Source organism: Argopecten irradians, chromosome 8 (assembly GCF_041381155.1).
Source record: "Argopecten irradians isolate NY chromosome 8, Ai_NY, whole genome shotgun sequence".
Lineage (NCBI taxonomy): Eukaryota > Metazoa > Mollusca > Bivalvia > Pectinida > Pectinidae > Argopecten > Argopecten irradians.
Genome location: NC_091141.1, coordinates 43,249,206 through 43,271,883, shown reverse-complemented (window position 1 = coordinate 43,271,883; position 22,678 = coordinate 43,249,206). Strand labels below are relative to the sequence as shown.

The 22,678-nt window shown below is 36.4% G+C and overlaps 2 protein-coding genes across 3 annotated transcripts; one reads left to right on the top strand and one right to left on the bottom strand.

Moving 5' to 3' along the window:
* Positions 1-872: 872 nt before the first annotated feature.
* LOC138330439 (uncharacterized) lies at positions 873-14,228 on the bottom strand. Of its 2 annotated transcripts, none has more exons than XM_069278066.1 (4): positions 14,080-14,228; positions 10,045-10,209; positions 8,952-9,179; positions 873-3,788 (listed from the first exon to the last, which is right to left on the bottom strand). In XM_069278066.1, the coding sequence occupies exons 1-4, from the start codon at positions 14,162-14,164 to the stop codon at positions 2,995-2,997; spliced, it is 1,272 nt and encodes a 423-aa protein (XP_069134167.1). In that variant the 5' UTR covers positions 14,165-14,228; the 3' UTR covers positions 873-2,994. The 2 variants fall into 2 exon arrangements, with proteins under 2 accessions (XP_069134167.1, XP_069134168.1); XM_069278067.1 differs by lacking the exon at positions 14,080-14,228 and adding an exon at positions 13,567-14,032.
* Positions 14,229-14,327: 99 nt separating this feature from the next.
* On the top strand, positions 14,328-22,297 carry LOC138330438 (synaptic vesicle 2-related protein-like). Its single transcript, XM_069278065.1, has 4 exons — positions 14,328-14,445; positions 16,194-16,711; positions 17,244-17,525; positions 18,537-22,297. The coding sequence occupies exons 1-4, from the start codon at positions 14,429-14,431 to the stop codon at positions 19,172-19,174; spliced, it is 1,455 nt and encodes a 484-aa protein (XP_069134166.1). The 5' UTR covers positions 14,328-14,428; the 3' UTR covers positions 19,175-22,297.
* The last annotated feature ends 381 nt before the right edge of the window (positions 22,298-22,678 follow it).

Sequence of the window (22,678 nt, the reverse complement as noted above, 5' to 3'; positions counted from 1 at the left end):
GGACCGATCGGTAAACAAGATGGCCGACCGACGGCCATATTGGATTTTGATTGTTAAAGTTTGTTACCGCTATTTCTCAGAAAGTACTGAAGGGATCTTTCTCAAATTTTATGTGTAGGTTCCCCTTGTACCCTAGTTGTGCATAGTACCTTTTAGGACTGATGCATAATGCCTTTCGGGACTGATCGGTAAACAAGATGGCCAACCGGCCGCCATCTTAGATTTCATTGTTGAAGTTTGTTACCACTATTTCTTAGAAAGTACTATAGCGATCTGTCTCAAATTTTATATGTCATGTGTTTGAAAAAGTTTGAAAAGCAGGGAAAAGATCCCTCTTTCCATTGTCAGACATAGATCTTTCTTTGGTGGGCGCCAAGATCCCTCTGGGATCTCATGTTCTTATTCATTAAAATAGCGATCTTTGAAGACTTAAGACTATCTCTGAGTCCAAAAGGTTTCGGCTATAGCATTCATTTTTTTTATATTTGAGTTGAATGCATCAAATCGGACCTGTTCCCGACATCGACTGTGCATTGTATAACATTAGGCCTACCTGTACCTGCAGTTATCGTGATTTTTCATGCAACTTAGTAGAATTTTACGATGCATACGCAGTAGAAAGATATAATCTAAAAAGATTGTATTGTACAATTTCTCAATGCATAATATAACTTTGATATTCCATGGTATAAAATAAAAACTGTCGTTTTCTCCGTATCAACATAACACGAGCGTGTGCTTCGTCTCGGCGAAATCCAACTCATTCCTCTCAGGGGGTGTCTTCAACGACGTTCGAGCATATCAGAAAAAAATCAATAAAATAACAAACAAAGATTATCGTATACCAGGTATATTAAAGAACAACAAAAAACTTTGTGATTTGTTATCAATGTGTTATTATCCTTTTTTCACTTTTCTTCATGCTGAAACAACAGCTACATGCACATTACATTTACAATTTTTTTTTATTTTTTCTATAAGGAAATACTCTATCATACAACAATGTTATCTGCTTCTTATAAAAAAATCACTGTATATAAAAAAGCAGAAATCTGGTTTAGTGTTAACGTGCAGATCTTCTGATCTTTCGATTCTCCACCGGCGGCAATTTTTTTCAATTTTTTTTTTAATATATCATGCAAACATGCCTATTCAAACTATTCACAATATCTGGCGAGGGCTACATGTACATGTAGCTCTATTACTACAGAATAAATAATTATATATCTGAGGATTTACATCGGATATATACATGGTCAGTATCTTACAGTAGCTAGGCCAAGGACGTGTCCTTGAATAGGCCTGTTAGTTTTATTTTGGTGTTGACACGGAAAGACGAGATGACTCCTGTCTCATGGACATTAAAACAAATCATTTATTTCATCTAGGCAAATAATAATTTGAAAATTCCATATACCGCCTGCAAGGAGACGTCCTAGGCCTATCTCTACCCACAATACACTTGATCGTGGTCTTATACATATGTATTATGTAGGGGAAAGTAGTCAAATTTCGGACGGATTCAAATTTCGGACAGTAATTAAAAAATACTTAAAAACTCATAAAATAGTCCAGATATTTAATAAAAAGTCATTGTAACTGACCTATGCTTTACTTTCAAATTGGAAATTAACAAGATTGAAGAACAGATATGTGAGCATTATATTTTGTATTGTAAGTTTGAATGTGAATATGTGACTGCGACCTTTTCTGCGATTTAATATACAAAAATGAACTTGTCAAATGACGCAATATTGAACTCCATGTCAAACATGTCTTATTCAGTGTGTTCATTAAACTTTTTATTTTTTTTTGTTAAACATATCCTTTTTTTTGTATTTTGAGTAAAAAATAAACAATACAGTGGGAATTAACCATCACTATACCTATATAAAGTTTGGTGTCCGAAATTTGAACACCCATTACTAATATGAAAATTTCCTTATTTGGAACAGTCCAAATAATCAATAAATACTTAAATATTGTTCGATTTTCATAACATTTGTAAAGTTCTGAATGGATTTTAGTAATTCAGAGCTTTCCTTAGTTATAAAATCAATAAAAATGTAAAAGTAGTAACTAGGGTAACCAGTTATATCCTAGAAATAAAAGTGCAAGTAGACAAGGGAACATGTTTATCAGCTAAAGCCTTTAAGGGTACTTACACATTGAGCCCAAAATCTGGGTATATATGATGAAAGTTACAAAAGATATATATTATATTAACTAAACAAACTCAACAAACTTTTTATTTCAATGCATATACATTTGCTCACATGAAATTCATGATTATGTAACAATATACATGTTTTATATGAAAATCATACTTATTTTAATTGGTTTTTAATTGCTGTCCGAAATTTGAACACCCTATGTCCGAATTATGAACACCCCTGTCTGAAATTCGAACAGTTATACATTGCTGATTACTTTGGCCTGGTATAACACAAATTTAGTATCTGTGTCGAGTTTCAAGTGATAAATGCAAGAAAAGAAAATTCTCTTTCTGCTCATACCTCAGTTATGGGGGTATGTGGATAGGTTTCAAGCATACAAAGGTTTTACAATTAAGGTGTCCGAAATTTGACTACTTTCCCCTAACTTTTCATCGATAATTTGCTCCAGATATATCTGTCTTCGACAGTTGTATTTAGAATTATGAATATGTGGAAGGAACGTATGTACAAGATAAAAACAACCCATCTCAACTGCTATTCCGGGACCCTTAAATGTAATATTGGTCACCTCAGCCCAAGCACAGGGGCACGCAAATTATTCATTATGTAAAATAATTCCTATGTACGTCATGTCCACATGACTGAAAATTATATATTATGTAAATATCGGTTAGCTTGTAATAATAATAATAATAATAAAAAACAGAACAAAAACAATAGGTCTTTTCACCACATGGTGAAAAGCCCTAATAGGTGACAATTGACTAATTTAAAGTCTCCGGTGACATACTGGAATCAACCTACCTAGGACTAACGTTTACTGGAGCTTGTCACTTAGAGTCAAACCAAGATGAGTAAGCATGGATCTAAAACAGTTTTGTTGATGAGTGTCTGAGTGAACGAGTCGTGGTATGAGTTGTTTAATCTCCTTGTCTTCACTGTTGAGGCTGTTACTATCATACTCTATATGTGGACTACTAAGAACTGCCACACCCTTCCCTACCTGGCATCTAACAATGGCTGCCGGCCGACCCTCTATCTCACTATACACAGCGAGAACCTCCACAGTCTTGTCCAGTGATCTTACTCCGACTGTCTTTTCCTTCGTTTCAAGCTTATTTAAACACTTGTCTTCACTTTTCTTATGGTCTAATTTGGTTCTTTTGGCATTTGGTTCCACAGGCAACTTTGACAATTCTGTTCCTATGTCACTGAATGCATTACCCTTTTCACCCTCAACTCTATATAAACCCAGAGTGTGTGTCAAATCTTCTGGTCCATATTCATCACAAGATTTAGGTTCTACATCGCTAAAATCTTTCAAATCTTCGGATTCCTTTTGGTTACTGTCTAAAATTTCTTTTTTATTTGATTGGTTTCTGTGTTTTTTATGAGATTCTGTACAGCGTTTCTTTGTCACTTCATCAGGAATGCGTTTGACAGATACAAATTGGTCAGCATAGAATAGAAACATGCCTCCACCATTGAAATAGGCTCGTAGTGTGGTAGGAGAGAGTTGTGTCCCTTTGTCAAAGTAATCCACCAGGGCGGCTCTGGCCCCACTTTCACTGCCGTAATTGTATGGCCCCCACACTGGTCCAACACACAAACCTGAGATTCAAACAGACAAGTTAGTATATAATCTAATGTATTCAGACAGAATGGGAAAACTAAAGTCATGAGGTGGAATAGTTTCCAACTCTGGTATCTATCAATAGGTTACCTAGAGCAGTTAGATCTTAAATGGTTTGTTATGTAGGAGATAGAGATAATAGATTAAGGTACAGGTATATCCCTATTCAATATGTTAGTAGTACAGGTATATCCCTATTCAATATGATAGTGGTACAGGTATATCCCTATTCAATATGATAGTGGTACAGGTATATCCCTATTCAATATGATAGTGGTACAGGTATATCCCTATTCAATATGATAGTGGTACAGGTATATCCCTATTCAATATGATAGTGGTACAGGTATATCCCTATTCAATATGATAGTGGTACAGGTATATCCCTATTCAATATGATAGTGGTACAGGTATATCCCTATTCAATATGATAGTGGTACAGGTATATCCCTATTCAATATGATAGTGTACAGGTATATCCCTATTCAATATGTTAGTAGTACAGGTATATCCCTATTCAATATGTTAGTAGTACAGGTATATCCCTATTCAATATGTTTAGTGTACAGGTATATCCCTATTCAATATGTAGTAGTACAGGTATATCCCTATTCAATATGATAGTGGTACAGGTATATCCCTATTCAATATGTTAGTAGTACAGGTATATCCCTATTCAATATGTTAGTAGTACAGGTATATCCCTATTCAATATGATAGTGGTACAGGTATATCCCTATTCAATATTATAGTGGTACAGGTATATCCCTATTCAATATGTTAGTAGTACAGGTATATCCCTATTCAATATGATAGTGGTACAGGTATATCCCTATTCAATATGTTAGTAGTACAGGTATATCCCTATTCAATATGTTAGTAGTACAGGTATATCCCTATTCAATATGTTAGTAGTACAGGTATATCCCTATTCAATATTATAGTGGTACAGGTATATCCCTATTCAATATGTTAGTAGTACAGGTATATCCCTATTCAATATGTTAGTAGTACAGGTATATCCCTATTCAATATGATTAGTAGTAAGGTATATCCCTATTCAATATGATAGTGGTACAGGTATATCCCTATTCAATATGATAGTGGTACAGGTATATCCCTATTCAATATGATAGTGGTACAGGTATATCCCTATTCAATATGATAGTGGTACAGGTATATCCCTATTCAATATGATAGTGGTACAGGTATATCCCTATTCAATATGATAGTGGTACAGGTATATCCCTATTCAATATGATAGTGGTACAGGTATATCCCTATTCAATATGATAGTGGTCAGGTATATCCCTATTCAATATGATAGTGGTACAGGTATATCCCTATTCAATATGATAGTGGTACAGGTATATCCCTATTCAATATGATAGTGGTACAGGTATATCCCTATTCAATATGATAGTGGTACAGGTATATCCCTATTCAATATGATAGTGGTACAGGTATATCCCTATTCAATATGATAGTGGTACAGGTATATCCCTATTCAATATGATAGTGGTCCAGGTATATCCCTATTCAATATGATAGTGGTCCAGGTATATCCCTATTCAATATGATAGTGGTACAGGTATATCCCTATTCAATATGATAGTGGTACAGGTATATCCCTATTCAATATGATAGTAGTGGTACAGGTATATCCCTATTCAATATGATAGTGGTACAGGTATATCCCTATTCAATATGATAGTGGTACAGGTATATCCCTATTCAATATGATAGTGGTACAGGTATATCCCTATTCAATATGATAGTGGTACAGGTATATCCCTATTCAATATGATAGTGGTACAGGTATATCCCTATTCAATATGATAGTGGTCCAGGTATATCCCTATTCAATATGATAGTGGTACAGGTATATCCCTATTCAATATGATAGTGGTCCAGGTATATCCCTATTCAATATGATAGTGGTACAGGTATATCCCTATTCAATATGATAGTGGTACAGGTATATCCCTATTCAATATGATAGTGGTACAGGTATATCCCTATTCAATATGATAGTGGTACAGGTATATCCCTATTCAATATGATAGTGGTACAGGTATATCCCTATTCAATATGATAGTGGTACAGGTATATCCCTATTCAATATGATAGTGGTACAGGTATATCCCTATTCAATATGATAGTGGTACAGGTATATCCCTATTCAATATGATAGTGGTACAGGTATATCCCTATTCAATATGATAGTGGTACAGGTATATCCCTATTCAATATGATAGTGGTACAGGTATATCCCTATTCAATATGATAGTGTACAGGTATATCCCTATTCAATATGATAGTGGTACAGGTATATCCCTATTCAATATGATAGTGGTACAGGTATATCCCTATTCAATATGTTAGTGGTACAGGTATATCCCTATTCAATATGATAGTGGTACAGGTATATCCCTATTCAATATGATAGTGGTACAGGTATATCCCTATTCAATATGATAGTGGTACAGGTATATCCCTATTCAATATGATAGTGGTACAGGTATATCCCTATTCAATATGTTAGTAGTACAGGTATATCCCTATTCAATATGTTAGTAGTACAGGTATATCCCTATTCAATATGATAGTGGTACAGGTATATCCCTATTCAATATGATAGTGGTACAGGTATATCCCTATTCAATATGATAGTGGTACAGGTATATCCCTATTCAATATGATAGTGGTCCAGGTATATCCCTATTCAATATGATAGTGGTACAGGTATATCCCTATTCAATATGATAGTGGTCCAGGTATATCCCTATTCAATATGATAGTGGTACAGGTATATCCCTATTCAATATGATAGTGGTACAGGTATATCCCTATACAATATGATAGTGGTACAGGTATATCCCTATTCAATATGATAGTGGTACAGGTATATCCCTATTCAATATGATAGTGGTACAGGTATATCCCTATTCAATATGATGTTCGATATCCTATCAATATGATAGTGTCAGTATATCCCTATTCAATATGATAGTGTACAGGTATATCCCTATTCAATATGATAGTGGTACAGGTATATCCCTATTCAATATGATAGTGGTCCAGGTATATCCCTATTCAATATGATAGTGGTACAGGTATATCCCTATTCAATATGATAGTGGTACAGGTATATCCCTATTCAATATGATAGTGGTCCAGGTATATCCCTATTCAATATGATAGTGGTACAGGTATATCCCTATTCAATATGATAGTGGTACAGGTATATCCCTATTCAATATGATAGTGGTCAGGTATATCCCTATTCAATATGATAGTGGTACAGGTATATCCCTATTCAATATGATAGTGGTACAGGTATATCCCTATTCAATATGATAGTGGTACAGGTATATCCCTATTCAATATGATAGTGGTACAGGTATATCCCTATTCAATATGATAGTGGTCCAGGTATATCCCTATTCAATATGATAGTGGTACAGGTATATCCCTATTCAATATGATAGTGGTACAGGTATATCCCTATTCAATATGATAGTGGTCCAGGTATATCCCTATTCAATATGATAGTGGTACAGGTATATCCTATTCAATATGATAGTGGTACAGGTATATCCCTATTCAATATGATAGTGGTCAGGTATATCCCTATTCAATATGATAGTGGTACAGGTATATCCCTATTCAATATGATAGTGGTACAGGTATATCCTATTCAATATGATAGTGGTACAGGTATATCCCTATTCAATATGATAGTGGTACAGGTATAACCCTATTCAATATGATAGTGGTACAGGTATATCCCTATTCAATATGATAGTAGTACAGGTATATCCCTATTCAATATGATAGTGGTACAGGTATATCCCTATTCAATATGATAGTGGTCCAGGTATATCCCTATTCAATATGATAGTGGTACAGGTATATCCCTATTCAATATGATAGTGGTACAGGTATATCCCTATTCAATATGATAGTGGTACAGGTATATCCCTATTCAATATGATAGTGGTCCAGGTATATCCCTATTCAATATGATAGTAGTACAGGTATATCCCTATTCAATATGATAGTGGTACAGGTATATCCCTATTCAATATGATAGTGGTACAGGTATATCCCTATTCAATATGATAGTGGTACAGGTATATCCCTATTCAATATGATAGTGGTCCAGGTATATCCCTATTCAATATGATAGTGGTCCAGGTATATCCCTATTCAATATGATAGTGGTACAGGTATATCCCTATTCAATATGATAGTGGTACAGGTATATCCCTATTCAATATGATAGTGGTACAGGTATATCCCTATTCAATATGATAGTGGTACAGGTATATCCCTATTCAATATGTTAGTAGTACAGGTATATCCCTATTCAATATGATAGTGGTACAGGTATATCCCTATTCAATATGATAGTGGTCGAGGTATATCCCTATTCAATATGATAGTGGTCCAGGTATATCCCTATTCAATATGATAGTGGTACAGGTATATCCCTATTCAATATGATAGTGGTACAGGTATATCCCTATTCAATATGATAGTGGTACAGGTATATCCCTATTCAATATGATAGTGGTACAGGTATATCCCTATTCAATATGATAGTGGTACAGGTATATCCCTATTCAATATGATAGTGGTCCAGGTATATCCCTATTCAATATGATAGTGGTCCAGGTATATCCCTATTCAATATGATAGTGGTACAGGTATATCCCTATTCAATATGATAGTGGTACAGGTATATCCCTATTCAACTATCGGGTATTTTCCAGAAGAAAATGAAAGAAGAGAATGTGAATAGGCAAATAGACATTATTTCCTTCACTCAATGAATATGTTGATGATTTACACAGGAAACAAACAAAAAGTAAAATTTTAAATAAGTTTCAAATCAGTGTTAATTAAATTGTTTAGGTTCCCTTACAACTTAATAGTTTTATAACTTTGCATTATTGTTCCAAAGGGATTTTTTTACAATAATATAGGTACAGCTATGTATACATGTATCCCTACTCAACTTATTATACAGTTGTCGGTACATTTAGTTGAAGGTAAAGCTCAGATATATCCCTATTAATGGTTTGAGATATATGATATTTAATTCAATTTGAAGATACATTTTCTGATTTTCTTACCTGGAAAAAACTTTAGGATCCTTTCTCCACAAACTTCCTGTGGCCCTTTCTTGTCAAACTCTATGTAGTCACATCCAAAGTAGGAGCCAGCACAGAGCCCTAAGTAAGCCCCTCCCTCAGACACATACTGCCTGATCTCCTGTGTGCCTTTGTCCCCTAGAGCTCTGATATACCCTAAGTCATAACCTCCCCCTATCACATACAGGGCCGTCGACTTTTTCCAACTGCCTAGAAAACAATGGGTATGGTAGAAATGAATAAAATAAAATGTGAACATTTTGAATATTCAGTATAGCGATGATTTAACCTCATGGTTTAAATATAACACTCTATTTCTTGTGTAAATTCAGAAGCGATCTTGAATCTGAATTCAAATATTTCGCACCTACATTTGTAATTGTACAAAGTGTATGGAAACACAGAAGTTGTGATTGTGAATTTATGAATTTGTGAATATTCTGAAAATAATGAAGACTTGAAATGTAGTATAACAAAAACAAAATGATTTATAGTAATGATCAATTACAATCACTAGGATTAGGATTAACTTCTGAAGAAAAACTCCTAATTCTTCCATTAATTCTAAATTAGAACTCCTTAATTTTCCACTAAATTCTAACTCTTTAGTTCTTCCTTAAAGTGAAAAGTCGGACAAAGGAAGGCTAAAGTCGGTAAAAATGGTATTAATATATCCAGTATAATTTTTTATGATATACAAAAATAAAATTTCCTGTCAAAATTGCTCTGCATGTGAAGAAATTAATTTATATTATAGGAATCCTAACATGTACTCCCGGCTAGCTATGTTTGCTTTGACATTTCCATGCAGTCTTGCTTTCAAAGAGTTATTTTTAAAATTGTGCTAAATTTTCCATAATTCTAATAGTTAAAACTGGACAATGTAAGGAGAACTGAACCGTCATTTTGATATGTAAGGACTTTTGGAAGGCCAATGAACGCATTTAGACTGGTTTTCTTTGCCGACTTCTCACTTTAAATTCTAAATGGGAACTCCTTAAATTTTCCTGACACATTTTCAGTATTTTTAGTTTTTCAATGTTTCTCAAACAAAATGCCTGATCACCTGACTCACCTTCAATGGTCTCCTCTGGAGAGATGTACTTGAAGACATAGTAATTCTCTTTCAGGTGTGTCTTTAATGTTTCAATCACTACTTGAGCATTTTGTTCACATGCTCCCTCCCCAAGGTACACAGCTACGGTACTTCTCGGACTGTAAGTCATAATTAATGTCTCACCTTGTGATAACAAATAAGAATTAACATCATTAGTACAATACGTCTCTCCTCTTTTCCTTATATATTATATACAGTTAAAGTATGGGGTTGAGGGATATAGCAAGTTTCTGGTTTCCCGAGACTTGTCTATGAAATAGGCAAGTTCGAGGGAAACCGGAAACTTGATATATCACTCAATCCCATACTTTAACTGTTTTTATATACCGATACATACAAAAGCTATGATTACACTAAAAATATATTTCTTTCATACGCTATATATTCCTGTCGCGTACGGCAATGGCCATCGGAGATTGAGATAATTTTACATTGTAATCGATCTACATAATTTTATCTTCAAACATACAAATTATTCCGAGATGATAACTGTGATTCCATGTCCGTTTTGTTTTGCTTCTATTCAAACCGCAGGTTAAAATTTGATTCCGCTATGATTTCTCGATATTTCAACATTTATACCACTAGGCATAATACTAAATTTATATATAAATATTGTTGAAATCCGAGACGTTAACCACTTACAGGTAGCCTAAATATGTTCATAACAACTGTACGTACATGTAAAAAGTATTGTCCTCTGACTCCATTACATTTATCACAAGCCTCTCACTTACAAGATAAACATGACGACCTGTTCGGTAACAGTTTACGATCGATACTAACGTCGTCTGAGTACGTCAACGGAGATGGCGTGATCGGAAACTAGCTCCGTCCAATTGTTACGTCACCTAGCAACTGATGGCGTGATCGGAAACAAGTCCCGCCCACCTCAAATCTGATTGGTTAAACGGAAATATCCAAGTGCAAGGGTGTGCTAGCTCCCAGGGGTGTGCTAGTTCGATGACTAACACACAGCTGAGAGAGGTTTTTGGAAAAAGCAGGGAGCTAGTAAATTTAACAAAGTATCTTATATATAGTGTAAATAAAGTAGAGGTATATTAAATATATATAGTGGAATAAGGAAAGAATGAATGTATCAGTGTGTAAAATTAATTACAATAAAGTTTGTTTGAATTAACTATGATCCATTACAGTATTTCAAATTTTTTATAAATTGTCCATATCATATCATTGTGTATGTACACTAGACACACAGATTTGTGAACGACTGCTGATGTGTATGTACACTAGACACACAGACTTGTGTACGACTGCTGATGTGTATGTACACTAGACACACAGATTTGTGTAGGACTGCTGATGTGTATGTACACTAGACACACAGATTTGTGTAGGACTGCTGATGTGTATGTACACTAGACACACAGATTTGTGTACGACTGCTGATGTGTATGTACACTAGACACACAGATTTGTGTACGACTGCTGATGTGTATGTACACTAGACACACAGATTTGTGTACGACTGCTGATGTGTATGTACACTAGACACACAGATTTGTGTAAGACTGCTGATGTGTATGTACACTAGACACACAGATTTGTGTACGACTGCTGATGTGTATGTACACTAGACACACAGATTTGTGTACGACTGCTGATGTGTATGTACACTAGACACACAAATTTGTGTACAACTCCTGATGTGTATGTACACTAGACACACAGTTTTGTGTACGACTGCTGATGTGTATGTACACTAGATACACAGTTTTGTGTACGACTGCTGATGTGTATGTACACGAGACACACAGATTTGTGTACGACTGCTGATGTGTATGTACACTAGACACACAGATTTGTGTACGACTGCTGATGTGTATGTACACTAGACACACAGATTTGTGTACGACTGCTGATGTGTATGTACACAAGACACACAGATTAGTGTACGACTGCTGATGTGCATGTACACTAGGCACACAGATTTGTGTACGACTGCTGATGTGTATATTCACTAGACACACAGACTTGTGTACGACTGCTGATGTGCATGTACACTAGACACACAGATTTGTGTACGACTGCTGATGTGTATGTACACTAGACACACAGATTTGTGTACGACTGCTGATGTGTATGTACACAAGACACACAGATTTGTGTACGACTGCTGATGTGTATGTACACTAGGCACACAGATTTGTGTACGACTGCTGATGTGTATGTACACTAGACACACAGATTTGTGTAGGACTGCTGATGTGTATGTACACTAGACACACAGATTTGTGTACGACTGCTGATGTGTATATTCACTAGACACACAGACTTGTGTACGACTGCTGATGTGCATGTACACTAGACACACAGATTTGTGTAGACTGCTGATGTGTATGTACACTAGGCACACAGATTTGTGTACGACTGCTGATGTGTATGTACACTAGACACACAGATTTGTGTAGGACTGCTGATGTGTATGTACACTAGGCACACAGATTTGTGTAGACTGCTGATGTGTATGTACACTAGGCACACAGATTTGTGTACGACTGCTGATGTGTATGTACACTAGGCACACAGATTTGTGTATGACTGCTGATGTGTATGTACACTAGACACACAGATTTGTGTAGGACTGCTGATGTGTATGTACACTAGGCACACAGATTTGTGTACGACTCCTGATGTGTATGTACACTAGACACACAGATTTGTGTTCGACTGCTGATGTGTATGTACACTAGACACACATATTTGTGTATGACTGCTGATGTGTATGTACACTAGACACACAGATTTGTGTACGACTGCTGATGTGTATGTACACTAGACACACAGATTTGTGTACGACTGCTCAAACCTGTCTATGTGTAGGACTTTTATGAATGTGTTACAAGTCTTGTATCACAGGTGTATTTTTTATCCTGCAACTCTCGCACAAACTGACCGATAACTACTGATGGATTAACTTAAATTGTGCTTTATTTAACAATTAAAGGATTGTTAGAAAGCAATTACCAGTAATTATATATATACAATATGGGTGGTAGATAGTAGAAGAGCACCCTGGGTTAGTCTGTGTTTGGGTCAAACACATTTAAGCCACACTACATTATGTATATGTTACCTATCAACAAAAAGTCAAGTTAAATTTGACCCCAATATTGTTAATATTTGAAGATGTAGTTAAAATTAAGTTATATAAAAGAATATTTATAATGATTTCCAAATAACTTTGGTACAGCAATTGTTGAAAATTGATAGTTGTAAACAAGCCTTCATTTTAAACTGGTTGCCATGGAAGTTACGATTATTGCCCAACAGAAGTTAAAAAGTTCATGACCCATTCTCGGAAGAGTTCAGACAGACATTACGTACATTTGTAGGTAAGGTAGTCACATGACGTTTCAGCAATGACGTTTCTATGTTTGCTAGCCTAACTTAACTAACTTTTAACTTTTGGTTAACGTCATATTATGTTGTTTGACTAAACAGCTAAATCGGACCCACCTAGCGATGTTAAATATTTATTTGATTTTCATCAAAAATTTCTGAATCATTATCACTCATCTTGACTTCCATTTATTCCCGTCTCTGCATGATTTACAACAGGATTTTGATGTTATAAGTTGGTGTCTATTTATAGAAAATGAAAGTGAAAATATAAAACAGAAAGAGGACGCGATACGTAATCTCCGGAATCTTCTAAAAATCACTTCTATTGCCATTATTCTGTCATAGGAACTATCGATAGCATAAAAACATAGCACAGAGTTCAAATAACGAAATATTTCAACAAAAACATTCCAAAACGTGCAACCTCTCTCCCGTCATGGTGCATGCTGTCAGAAACATATACTAGCCTACATTATAACTTTATATATTTCTGATGCTTATGTTACGTTATTACGGTCGGTAGGTCCTATTAATTCGAAACCCGTGGTTTGGCGTTATTTTGTCTAATCATGTAATTAGAAAAGCTATCACAGAATTATCGTCAACACATCAGTATAGATACAATACCTTCAACACAGTAAACACAACCTCCGCACGCAATCCCGTATCCAGTGTCCTTCAATGATGCGGGGCAACTCGATTTGTCATTCATAATCCATCCGGGTATTGACTACTTCTCACATTTTAACGTAAACTAAAACTCTGAACACAAAGTACAATACTTGTTTTGATATAATTTGATATACATTCCTATTTATCAAATAGTTATTTCACTCATGTGTTCGGCGATACAGTGCGTTCGAACACATTTCTTCATTTGGGTAACTTACTAGTAAGAGATTAAATCAAGTTTGCCAAACATGTGGCCTACATATGAGGTAGCCGGTCATAGAAGTAGAACGTGTTACAGTTAAAAATGTCGGCTCTCATCAGGTATACATATATATGTTGATGGAATTTCAAACCCTGGACGATGTGTCTGTTTTTTTTTAAATATTGCCAAATTGCAATTCAATATTTCGGCATAATGTGCTGACCCTGACTGCAGGATAATGCTGACCCTGACTGCAGGAATGGGATGGGAGAGGATGTCGGAATGTCCATGTTACATGTATATATTTACGTAAAAGGACTTGTTACAATTGTATAAAAAAAAAAAATTCAAACAGCTCTATGATGAGTGTGACGGAAAATAGGAAGGGAAATCTTTGTCATCTAGCTTTTAAAAAAATGCAACCTAAGGGAGACAACTCAGCAAAAATGTTCGGGATCTACAATAACTTTACATGTATTATATATCATTTTTATATGTATTTAATAGAACGAGAGCACCTGTGCACGTGATTTGTTTTAATAGTTCGACACAAAAAAATAATATAAAATAATTTATTTTGCTTTTGGTGCATGCACAATCAGTACTTCATTTCATATAGGATATAGTGCCACGGATTTGTTTGGAATGCAATTAATTATTCTTTTATATCTTTAACTTCAAGTTAGGCTAAATTAGAATCTCAAATTTTTAATGATGGTAATAGTGTTAAGTAAGTAACTTTTGTAATGCAGAAAAATTCTAAATCTTCTGCTAGTCCTGTTTTTGATAGAGAAAAAAAAACTATTTCCCAGCAGTGGAGCATCTTTAAATATATTAAACAATTTTTTAAGCAAATAGAAAAAAACATATCAAAAGAAAACGAAAAGGTAGTTGACCTTCAAAAACTCCTGGTAAAATAGACAAAATTATTGAGTCAAACTAGACTATTCTGCTTATAAGTCTTTTGAAAGGTGAAATTGCCTGTCTTTTTGATATATATTATTATCGTTGTATTATAACAAATTGCAACAGACCTTGGAATTAAATTTGTCATACAAGTAATTTGTGTAGATAGTGCAAATGAATATAATCAAACATTTTGATTTGGTTATTTTTATGTTAAAAAAAATTACTTATAAGAGACAGAAAAATACATATATTATGAATTATAGTAAGAAGCTTTATTTTATTCTCAGATAATACTGTGCTAACAAACAAACGAGTACATAAAACTTACCTATTTTTAGGAGGAAAATGAAAACACCCAGATAGATTGATCTTTCATTTGTGATTTATTATGATACAAGAGTTTTTATAATGCACAAGTTTGACCTTGATATGGTAAACTTCCCGGTCTCCAATATTTCCGAAAATTTCACTGTGGTCACTTGCTATTATGTAGTTTGCAAATACAAAAATATGTAGGTGGACAATAACCAGAAGTTGGGAGCCATTGGAATAAAAATTTGAAAAAAAGAGAAAACAGATAGAATTCCCTTACATTTTCTGATTGAGACACCCATATGCTGTTATTTCACTATATCTATCAATACAAATTGTTTTGAACATTAGATGAAGCTTCAGTGATGTAATCATGAATATGTTTGAAAATAAATAATTTTGTTTTCCTAAATGAAAAAAATCGGACGACGGAGTGTGGGCAGATTTTGCAACCCCACCTTTAACAAATTTGGATCCGAATAAGGTCCCAAAACCATAATAGCCGTCTATTCCTTTGATAATTTGGTAGAGTTTGCTTGGGCTAAGTGTCTTATGATTCCCATTACATGAATTCAGGAAAAGTTACTGTTAATTTGAGTTTTACTTCGAGCATAATAAGCAATTAAAAATGAATTTGATGTTTCAGTGAAGAAAATGATTTATTAGAAGATGTACAAAGTGATGACAATATCTCCACTACACCTGACGTTTCATATAAAGAAGCTGACAGAAAGGACTCGCTATGCAATGGAACATCAATCACTACCAAAAACTTGGATGATGTTCTTATGTTTATACAATTCGGCCGTTTTCAGCTTAAGATGATGCTGCTGACGTGCCATGGGTATTTCGCAGTATGTTCGGAAATGATGCTGATCATATTTTTGACAGTGCCACTGAAGAAGGAATGGCACATAGCAGACATGACATATCCAGCTTTACTGGTGTTTGGCGCTGTAGGAGGTATCACAGGTGGAGTGATTATTGGTATAGTTAGTGACAAATATGGACGGAAGACACCTTTCCTCATCAGTACTGTTATATTAGCTGTGTTTTCTCTCCTGGCACCGTTTGTTAACAGCTTCCCCCTGTTTATTTGTGTAAGGACGTTGATCTCTCTGGGAGAAGGTGGACTTGGAGCTCTTGTTCATGTTCAACTTCTAGGTAAGGTACCCTAACATATTTACAAAGAAGAAATTCAGTTAATGGTTTGTATTCAGCTATATACACGTATAGTTGCTGTGCGATATATACAAAGGACTATGTATGGTTTGGGCACTATTTGGCCCCCAAAGCCATCAAACTGTCATACCTGTCATACTGCACCTATAATCGTCACTATTGACGGATGGTGGCAAACCAATAAAGACTTGTTGTTTAGTAATTGAATTGTCAAGTATCAAATATCGAGTACATCTTTGGCAGAATAGGTATGACAGTTATGTATAATTGCAGCAATAGTTGCTGAGGTAACATCCTAAATGTGCAAAACTTGTGTGTGACAGTTCATCGTTGGAAACCTAGGAGTCACCGCTCTACCGTTTGGTGGTGAATTGTGGGTTTCCGACGATGGTGACAATTATCTTGTATTCTTCTAATGACCTTGTTCTCATACACATGGTGTAACAATTAGCTAATACCAGCATTAGCAGAAAGATAATACAACCTAAGAATATATTTTTCCTTTTTATTTCAGAATTTCTTCCTATCAAAAATCGAGGCAGTTGCTTGGTAACCATCACTCTTTGTGGTACGTTAGGAGCGGTGTATGCTGCTGCTATGGCCTGGTGGCTCCTGCCGAGGTACGGCTGGCGACTATTTATGGGGGCCTGTGCAATGCCAGCAGTCTTACAAGTCCCCATCAGTGTGTGGTTAATCAGGGAGTCACCACGCTTCCTGTTTGTGAGTGGAAGGGCAGAAGCAGGAATTAAAGTATTAAAGGAAATGGCTCGACAGAACAACATAAAACTGCTACAGGGTAAGTACACTTTTGTTAAAAAAAATTTAAAATCAGCTACCTGTATCTGGATAGTGATATTTTGGTCCTGCCGACAGGGTTTGAGTGTATCTACATCAAATCAAAAGGTATATATAGAGAAGAAATTCTGTATCAGATTAAAGCTAGGTCACTATATATAGCTGTACTAGAAACAGAAAAATTACTAGATTTGATGACCAGTAAACTGTTATCAAATAATGAGATTGTATGTACAGTAAAACCCCTATAACTCGAACAGCAGGGGACCAGGTCAATAGTTCGAGGAATACGAAGTATTCGACTCATCCGAGGTTGGTCACGATCGACAGTCAAAATGTCTGGTCACAAACTATGACAAACAATGCACGGCAAAGACATTTTAATTACCCTATCTTTCAGGATTTTGTATTTCTTTATTAAAGTTTTTTATTGATAGCAATATCAAATTGAAAAAAAAATATATGTATAACATTAATTGAGTGTTTGAAAATGCTTACGAGAAAGCCCTATATCAAAATGTCATTCCTAGCAGAGTAAGCGATCATCATCTAGGTCAATGTTCAATCCATATTGGTCAACAAGGAGTACATTTTCTATTTTTTAATTATCACAAATCATTTAAAACATTTACAAAATACATACTCACAATTAACCAGCCTAATTACGGACATAAGAAATGAATAAATGGTTAAATACTATGTATTTGATAAAGGAATCATCCGTGTATTCGACGAATAGCTGTTCGAGCTATCCGGGGTTTTGTTACAAAGATTATATAGGGACACGGTCGGGAAAGTACGACCAGTTCGACGAATAGGGGGTATTCGAGGAATCCGGGTTCGTGTGAGAGGGGTTTTACTGTATTATCCAAGAAAATCTATAATCATAAAACCCACCAACAAGCCATTATCACACTCCTAGGCCAACACAGAGTTATGTCCCTTTATCATTTTTCCATTCCAGAGTTTGTCTTTACTATAGATATAGAGTGCCTTCTTTTCTGTGTTTCAGTTGATATTGATTGTCCCACTAGTGTGAACCGTGGTCGTATGAGAGACCTGTTGACCCCAGCCCTGAAGGGTCGTACACTGGTGATATCGGCTATCTGGCTGCTCCAGTGTATAGGCTATTGGGGAGTGACATTATTCCTGCCCCAGTACATGGACTCGGTGGGAATGGACCCGTACCTTAACACATTCAGTATTTTCATTGGACAGATCCCCGGCATGTTTCTAGCCATCATCACTATAGAACCACACATGTTGGGACGGATACGCTGTTTACGATTCTTCTCATTCTTTACGTGTTTGTCACTCATCTTATTCGCGTTTATTGATGATGTCGCAGCAAAAACTGTTATAGTGATAGTTTGCTATTTCTTTATGGTTCCGATGTATTCCATTCTTAATACCCTCACACCAGAAATGTTCCCCACCGATATTCGAACCACGGCCCTGGCCTTCATCTCCTTCCTCATAGGCTTACCTAGTCTCTTTACGGCCTTCCTCAGTGCAGGCGTACTGTCCACCGGAGTACTGTGGTTGTACCCTCTGGTGTGGGGCGCGTGCTTCCTCATTCTCACATTTCTCACATTCCTTCTTCATCAGGAAACAGCTGGAAAGAAGTTAGATGATAGGAAAAGTTCTTAATGGAACTATTAAAAATATCACATATTATTTTAAGAATTCAACTATCTGTGTACTTTCAGATACTGACAAAATATAGAATATTTATCAAGCACATTTAATACAATTCCTGAATCATGTAGAGCCTGGACAAAAAGATCTCCTGCTATGACAAATTAGTAAAATTTGATATAGATTACATACACTGCAGTTAACTCAATGCAATCTGTGTAAAAATAGTATGTATGTGAATCAATACTATTCTAAGTGTGATTTTAAGATTTTTGTGGAATGGGACGTATTCCTGTAACCTATCCATCCTTGATATTCCATAGGTCACTATCACTGTTGTTATATCAACTCCTAGAACATATCAAAGCAAAACTGAAGGCAACAGAATAATGGTACACTGTAGTTGACTGTGTTGCTTTGAAGTCGAGCGTCACTCTCTCTGTAGTCTTCAAATGAAGTCTTTGCAGGCCTTTAATTGGTCAGTTGTTTTTCTCCAGAACTGCCTCCAGTTTTACTTTGAGATAGTTCAGGTGTGTATATTATGTCATTGATAGTAACCCATTGAGCATCGAGGATGGTACCACGTGATACCTGATAACGTTTTGTGCGAGACTTGTATCTCCTGTGATGATGAAACATAACTCTTTGTTATCTTGACATTCGAGAATGATTTCATCTTTTAGTGTCATTCCATCACCAATAGTCCCACACAAACAGCGTACCAGATAGCATGTGGTTCATGACTTTGTCTCTTTGATAACTCATTATTATACAAAAAGATCACTCTTATATTAGCTTAGTCCGCTAAACCTGCCTATATTATTAGGCTTTTTTAATTTTTAATTTTTTTTTTATATATATTAGGCAAAAAAAAAAAAAAGTTAAAAAAAGCCTAATAATATAGGCAGGTTTAGCGGACTAATATTAGCTGCCTTAGAAATATTGAGGATAACATTTTTAGCTCACCTGGCCCGAAGGGCCGGTGAGCTTATGTCATGGTGCAGCGTCCGTCGTCCGTCCGTCCGTCCGTCCGTCAGTCAACATTTCCTTTAAATCGCTACTAGTCATAGAGTTCAGCATGGATTGTAACCAAATTTGGCCACAAACATCCTTGGGGGAGGGGGAACAGAACTTGTATAAATTTTGGCTCTGACCCCCCGGGGGCAGGAGGGGCGGGGCCCAATAGGGGTAACAGAGGTAAATCCTTTAAATCGCTACTTGTCATAGAGCTCTGAATGGAATGTAACCAAATTTGGCCACAAACATCCTTTGGGGAAGGGGAACATTACTTGTATAAATTTTGGCTCTGGTCCCCCCGGGGGCAGGAGGGGCGGGGCCCAATAGGGGAAATAGAGGTAAATCCTTTGAATCGCTACTAGTCATAGAGTTCTGAATGGAATGTAACTAAATTTGGCCACAAACATCCTTGGGGGAAGGGGAACAGAACTTGTATAAATTTTGGCTCTGGTCCCCTGGGGGCAGGAGGGGCGGGGCCCAATAGGGGAAATAGAGGTAAATCCTTTAAATCGCTACTAGTCATAGAGTTCTGAATGGAATGTAACTAAATTTGGCCACAAACATCCTTGGGGGAAGGGGAACAGAACTTGTATAAATTTTGGCTCTGATCCCCCAGGGTCAGGAGGGGCGGGGCCCAATAGGGGAAATAGAGGTAAATCCTTTAAATCGCTACTTGTCGTAGAGTTCTGAATGGAATGTAACTAAATTTGGCCACAAACATCCTTGGGGGAAGGGGAACAGAACTTGTATAAATTTTGGCTCTAACCCCCCGGGGGCAGGAGGGGCAGGGCCCAATAGGAGTAATAAAGGTAAATCCTTTAAATCGCTACTTGTCGTAGAGTTCTGAATGGAATGTAACCAAATTTGGCCACAAACATCCTTGGGGAAGGGAAACAGAACTTGTATAAATTTTGGCTCTAACCCCCCGGGGGCAGGAGGGGCGGGGCCCAATAGGGGTAATAAAGGTAAATCCTTTAAATCGCTTCTCGTCATAGAGCTCTGAATGGAATGTAACCAAATTTGGCCACAAACATCCTTTGGGGAAGGGGAACAGAACTTGTTTAAATTTTGGCTCTGGTCCCCCGGGGGAAGGAGGGGCGGGGCCCAATATGGGAAATAGAGGTAAATCCTTTAAATCGCTACTAGTCATAGAGTTCTACATGAATTGTAACCAAATTCGGCCACAAACATCCTTTGGGGAAGGGGAACAGAACTTGTATAAATTTTGGCTCTGGTCCCCCAGGGGCAGGAGGGGCAGGGCCCAATAGGGGTAATAGAGGTAAATTCTTTCAATCGCTACTACTAATAGAGTTCTGAATGGAATGTAACCAAATTTGGCCACAAGCATCCTTGGGGGAAGGGGAACAGAACTTGTATAAATTTTGGCTCTGACCCCCACGGGGGCAGGAGGGGCGGGGGCCCAATAGGGGAAATAGAGGTAAATCCTTTAAATCGCTATTAGTCATAGAGTTCTGCATGGATTGTAACCAAATTTGGTCACAAACATCCTTGGGGGAAGGGGAACAGAACTTGTATAAATTTTGACTCTGGCCCCCCAAGGGCAGGACGGATGGAGCCCAATAGGGGAAATAGAGGTAAATCCTATAAATCACTTCTTGTCCTAGAGTTTTTGCTTGGATTTTGACCAAATTTGGCCATAAACATCCTTGGGGGAAGGGGAACAGAACTTGTATAAATTTTGGCTCTGACCCCCTGGGGGCGGGAGGGGTGGGGCCCAATAGATGATTTAGAGGTTAATATTAAAATTCCTTCAGAAAAGAAACAATGAACCTGTATTCAGAACATTACTTGGCATTACAAACCAGGTGAGCGATACAGGCCCTCTGGGCCTCTTGTTTGTTTTCATTTGACATTTCATTGAGAAAGGATGTTTACCATTTTTTCACAAGATCAATTCATATGACTGGTCAAAAGATGAATCTAAAGTATGAATCTTTGTTACCATGGTGACTGTTCAAAAGACCTAAAGTATGAATCTCTGTTACCATGGTGACTGGTCAAAAGACCTTTAGTATGAATCTCTATTACTATGACTGGTCGAAAGATCTAAAGTATTAGAATCTCTGTGACCATGGTGACTGGTCAAAAGATCTAAAGTATGAAGTTGTTCAAATTTTCGAGGCGATCTGCCCCTTTATACAAGGACAAACAAAAACGAACACGATTACATAATAGGATACGAACAGCGTGACAAAGCAGACAGATATTTAACTATGTAGCACAATGGAGCAATTAACCCTTCGGCAAGTGGAGCCGAAGGCCGGATCTACAAAATTATCCATTGTTCGGCAGAACGCTAAAATATGAGCGATGACTGGAAAGCGTGCCACGACTGAAACGTCAAATGTGTGGCGATAGATTTATAGTGCTTATTGGTTATACATGCGAAAATTTAGTCACCTATTTCCTCGTGTTTTTGCAAAGATAGCAAAGTCCCAAAAATTATTAAAAGATTTGCAGGGCAGCATATGTTTAAAG